The sequence below is a fragment of the Oreochromis aureus genome, linkage group 3 (assembly GCF_013358895.1).
Source record: "Oreochromis aureus strain Israel breed Guangdong linkage group 3, ZZ_aureus, whole genome shotgun sequence".
NCBI lineage: Eukaryota > Metazoa > Chordata > Actinopteri > Cichliformes > Cichlidae > Oreochromis > Oreochromis aureus.
In genome coordinates, this window is record NC_052944.1 from 104,498,817 (window position 1) to 104,504,477 (window position 5,661).

The 5,661-nt window shown below is 39.3% G+C and overlaps 1 protein-coding gene across 1 annotated transcript; it reads left to right on the plus strand.

The window, feature by feature from the left end:
- Positions 1 to 1,389: 1,389 nt before the first annotated feature.
- On the plus strand, positions 1,390 to 5,423 carry LOC116328767 (putative C-type lectin domain family 20 member A). The gene is made up of 4 exons (XM_031750637.2): positions 1,390 to 1,740; positions 1,928 to 2,302; positions 2,469 to 2,825; positions 4,619 to 5,423. Exons 1-4 carry the CDS (start codon positions 1,671 to 1,673, stop codon positions 4,963 to 4,965), a joined length of 1,149 nt encoding a protein of 382 aa, XP_031606497.2. The 5' UTR covers positions 1,390 to 1,670; the 3' UTR covers positions 4,966 to 5,423.
- The last annotated feature ends 238 nt before the right edge of the window (positions 5,424 to 5,661 follow it).

Consider the following 5,661-nt stretch of genomic DNA (forward strand, 5'->3'; position numbering starts at 1 on the left):
TTCAGATAAAAATTTTTTTTTATTTCCTTGTAACAACCCCCAGGATGCCATTTGTTTAGGATGACGTTCTGGTAGATTCTATTTTTTATGTTTTCTGCTTTAAATAATCAGCACTGACAGTCCGACATTTGTTGAGCTCTACAAACTCAACAATGAACTCAAAAAAATAATTCATTGGATGAACGTAATTTTATCTTGCCACTTATATTCCATCAAAACAAATCATGTTATATTAATCCATCTTGGTTGTGTCAACACGATATATGTGTGTAGGTTTAACATAATATTAACATTCAATTAATTTGATTTTTGTTCAATGAACATGTTTGTACCACATTAGTCTAATTAAATGTATTTAAATCCATCTTATATTGTTTAAACACTTTGGCACATCAAAAGTCAGTCTTGTTACATGAACTAGTAAAATATTTGTTTGTTACACCAATAATAATCTTGTTGAATGAATGAAATGTAACGTATGTCTGTAGTACATGTTGTATTCATATTAAGTAATGTTCAACAAAAAAAATTCAATAGATTTACAGCAACTTCCAATCCACCCATCTTCTTATCTTTATCTGGGCTGCGGAAGTGATAGGGCAAGAGGGACAGGTCGCCAGTCTATCATACAGAGACAAACAATCATTTGCACTTTAACACCTTTGGATAATTTAGAATAGCCAGTTACCCTTACAACTGCATGACTTTTAACTGTGGAGGAAACCAGAGTACGCAGAAAGAACCCACTGCAAACTTCGCCACATTGTGGATTTGAACCCAGGATCTTCTTGCTCTGAGGCAACAGCACGAACCTCCATGGCATTAAGTAAATTAAGCCAGTACATGTCATCTCAACAAGAACAAATTAAGTTGCTGAATTTCATGCAGACGCTACATGGTTTCATTACGTTCACCATAGAAACGTGGAATTATTTCGTTCAAATTACAAGTTTGGATCTTATGCATGTAACACCCACCCAATTTCATTTTTCTGAGTGTGGATGACAACCTGGTAATATGTGAATTTGGAGGGCGAGCTTGAAGACGTGTGACTGCTGCGTCAGTACATGCAAAATGTCTTTGACAGGTTTATAAGATCATGTCAGCGTCAGAGCGATCCAGTGATAGTTATCAGTACAGGAAGCAGTTTGTTTATATTCTCAAAAATCAACAGACTCATATTCATGTTTCTGTCCATGTGCACCTCTGCTGTCATATTTGGATATTAGAAACTTCCTCTTTCTGCTTGTTGGACAGTCCAGTGTTTCTTCTTTCCATAGCAAAATGTAAATGAGTCCCTTTGTAACTGATATCTACACTGTATCTTTGAGTCAGTGGGAAAAACTCTGTATGTTCATATTCAAATACTGAGTACAGAGAGTGTGTTAGTACAGATGGTTATTTACTGCAGAGCTGTCTGCATGAACACCAGAGAAGAACCAGATTCAAACCTGCAGGCTCATCTCATGTCTGTGTACAGAGGTGCTGTGTGGACCACATTTGAACTGTTGCTTCTTTCTTCATGGACAATTTTAAACAGATGATCATTTATTAAGAATAATCATATATTTCTTACAGCAGTGTGTGATAAACTAGATATCTGTGTTTAATATAAAGTGCTGCGTGTCCATCAAACAGTGAAGAGCTGCTGGATTCATTGTTTCCTCCAAATGAAAGAAAAGTCATTTTCCTGTGACAGAGCGACGATGCAGTGGAGTCTGTTTCTGCTTCTTCTGATGGGTGAGTGATCATTTTACCAGGGCTCCTGATTGTTTCCACCTAAAATCCTTTAGTTTGATCAGGACTCATTAAACAAATAAACTCTTACTGAGAAAATCAAGGATTCACCTGTAAACTGGACAGTTTGATGGGAACATGAGTTTCCTGCTTGTATCAGCAGATATTCAACAGTATTTTTCTGTTTTAGGTCAGTGTGTCTTCATCACATGTCAGCTGTATGAGTACCACTTTATTAAAGAACAGATGAGCTGGGATGAAGCACGGGCATACTGCAGAGAGAAATACACAGACCTGGCCAAAGTGTTTGACCTGACAGACATGAGAAGACTTCAAGACTCTGCACAGAGTCAAACAGAAGCCTGGATTGGACTGTACAACATCACAGGAGGAGCCAACAGGAGGTGGCACTGGTCTCTGCCGGGGAAGGAATACACTGAAAATAAGACCTGTTGGAGAGATGGAGAGCCAAATGATGGAGCATATCCTGAGAACTGTGTGAGGAAAAAAGACAAGTGGGCTGATTATTCATGTACATCCAAATTTCCGTTCATCTGCTATGACGGTGAGAATATGTGGACAGTAATATGATGAAACGATATTTAATAATATTATAATCTAGATAATAATATAATCTAGTGTTATATCATATGTTCCTGAAAGAGACAGTTTGAAGAATGAGAGAAATTAGTTGATAAAGATGTTTTTGTGTTTCTCTGTTAATTTGACAGAAATGATGAAAGACAACAAAACCTTTCATTTGATTGAGACGTCTGTGACCTGGACTCAGGCTCAGAACTACTGCAGACAGCATCACACCGACCTGGCCAGTGGACTTGATCAGATATACAGTGAAGAGTTTAAGAAGCTGCTGAACTCTAAAGACCCTAAGGTGAACTTGTGGATCGGCCTGTTCAGAGACAGCTGGAGGTGGTCAGATGGGAGTAACTTCTCTTTCAGATACTGGGACATGAACTTATTTAATGATGGACTAAACAACAGGAAATGTGCTACGACTCTGTTAGAGAGATCAGGAAGATGGAGCTCTGCTGGATGTGACCAAAGAAAGCCTTTCTTCTGCTATGATGGTGAGTTTACACAGATTTATAATAATAAAAATAATACATTTTATTTATAGGTGCCTTTCAGACCCTTACAGTAACACGTGAACAATACCATAAAAAACATAAGAAAAATGTATATATAGTGTTGCGAAATCAGTTTCACCCCGGTTCTTTTTCATTCCTCGGGCATCCAGAGACGGCACCGGACTCAGTAGTCATTTTCACAAAAACCTTTATTCATCTTTATTCATCTTCAGTTAAGCATGCATCTTCTAGAAGGGGAGATGCGCAAGGCCGGTGTCCCTCTGCAGATCTTCACTCCTTTGTCTGTGAAACACAGTTTTGTAGTAGCGACTCCATCATAAAACCCACATAGTGTGCTGCAAACTCTGTGTCTGTGTGAGTATGCACGAGCACGTGAGTGCCTGTGTGTGCGCGTATCTGTGTGTATGTGTGAGTGCATATGAGTGAGTGTGCATGTAGGTGTGTGAGTGTAACAGTCAAAGCACTGTGTGTGTCTCTGTATCTGTGACTTCCTGCCGGTCATAAAAGTAATCTCCTCTCTCCCAAGCTACACCAACACACAAAACAGAGTTAACATATTAGAAACACTGAGACCCCCACTCTGCATCCACCGGGCCACTGGCTTTCAGGTAAAAGCATCAGCATCAGCAACCCCCAACTGTAGCTTCCTGTCTCCTTTTATGACAGCAGACCCCCAGTGTCCATAAATTCCTTTCTCTCTAAACAATTACACACTCTCAGGCCTACAGCTAAACCAAACTGACACACAGACAAATCCTTCACTATTCCTCTGATCTACTGCTGGACTCTCTTATCTAAGCAAATTTAACACATTATATTGTAATAATTATTTTCTTGTAGTCACAATAGCAAACATGGTAGATAAAATTTAGACATAAACAGTGATAAAAGTATAAAAGCAAATATAAAAACTGAGCAAGGTAAAACTGGCCTAAGACGGATCAGGTGGATGCAATTCTAAATAGATGAGTTTTGAGACGTGATTTAAAAGTGGTGAGACAGTGTGTGGTCTGTAGAGCAAGTGGAAGTGCATCCAAAGTCTCGGGGCAGAACAGCTAAAGACTCTGAGTCCCATGGTAGTCAGGCAAGCAGAAGGGAAGCTGAAGAAGAGCGGAGTGTACGAGGGGCTTAGTATGTATGGAGAAGATGTTTAAGAACAGGTGTTATATGTTCAGTGGATCTAGTTCTGGAAATAATACGAGCAGCTGTATTTTGAACCAACTGTAGTTTATGGAGGGATTTATGAGGTAGACCATAGAGAAGAGAATTACAGTAATCCAGACGAGATGTGACAAGAGCATTGACAAGTATGGCAGTACTGTGTGATCTGAGTGAGGGATGAAGACGGTTAATATTACGGAGGTGAAAGTAGGAAGACCGACTGATATTATTTATATGTGCTGTGAAGGACAGAGTGCTATCAAAGATGAGACCATGACTCTTAACCTGAGGGGAGGGTGTGACAACAGAATTATCAATGGATAATGAAAAATATCAGCTGTTTGTCCAATAGATGAGCTGCTGGAATCACTGAGAGGATTTAGGTCATTATGTTTCTTCAGCCACTTATTTCTGCATGTATGTTGAACTTCTGTCAGAGGTGAAGATGTTTAGCTGATGGTTGGAACAGAGATTTCTCTGTAGAGCGACTAATTCATCTGAAGAATCACTGGATGTTTGGTCCAGTTTCACTGGAAGAACAAAATAAAACATTTCAGAGACTTGAAGTTCAGATTTAACTGATTTAATGTTTTCTCTGATTTTTATGACAGATAAACTGATTCTGATCAGAGAAAACAAAACCTGGGAGGAAGCCTTGAATTACTGCAGACAGAAACACCATGACCTGGTTTCAATCAGCAACCCTCATCAGCAGCGATGGGTCCAGGAAAGAGCCAAAAAGGCCTCGACTCCTTTTGTGTGGCTGGGACTGCGCTACTCCTGCACTCTAGATTTGTGGTTCTTGATCAATGACAACAGAGTGTGCTATGAGAGGTGGGCTTCAGGGGGAAAGACTGAAGACTGTAGCACATATGTAGCCATGACCACAGGAGGGCAGCACGAGTGGGTCAGTCAGAAGAAAAATGAGACATTTAATTTTATTTGTATAAAACACTGAGGTTTAACTAAAGTCACTTCTTAGCTGCACATGTAGATTTTCTGGGGTGAACTCTGTGTTTCTGCTCAGTGTTTACAGTCTCTGGGTTTGAAATGGGAGAAAAATGACCAACAGATTATTACCTGCAGGTTCGATATGTGCAGAGAGCAGTCTGTGTTTCATTTCCTCTCCTTTACCAGAGTCAGGAACATCTTGGTTTCTTCCTTCATTGTTGCTGGATTGGTTCATTATTAAACTGTAGCAGGATATTTGTTTAGATTGAGTTCAGATATGTTGATGGTTTGAATGTTTCTGCTTCATGTGCTGTAAATCTTTGTATCACACTTTTGTATCCTCAGCTTGAATTACAAAGCCTGTCACTAAAAGCAGGTAAAACCATGTTTGTGTCATGACTCCATATGAGCTCTATAATCTGATCATGTTTGTTCATGAAGACAAATAAACCTTCATTTAACCAAGTCTGTCACTGTTTCAGCTTTCACAGGAACAAATGCAAACAGCGCCACCTAAAGGCAAAACCAGTTAACATCAAACTAACATGTAGCTCTGTGACATTTCCACAAATGCAGATATGCAAAAAGTGGAAAGGAGTATTTCACATTACAGTGGAAGAGTTGTTGGTGGTCTATTTTGCAGAATTGTTGAATTCAGCTACATTGGAGGTTTTTCAAGTTCATCCCAAATAAACTTGATCTG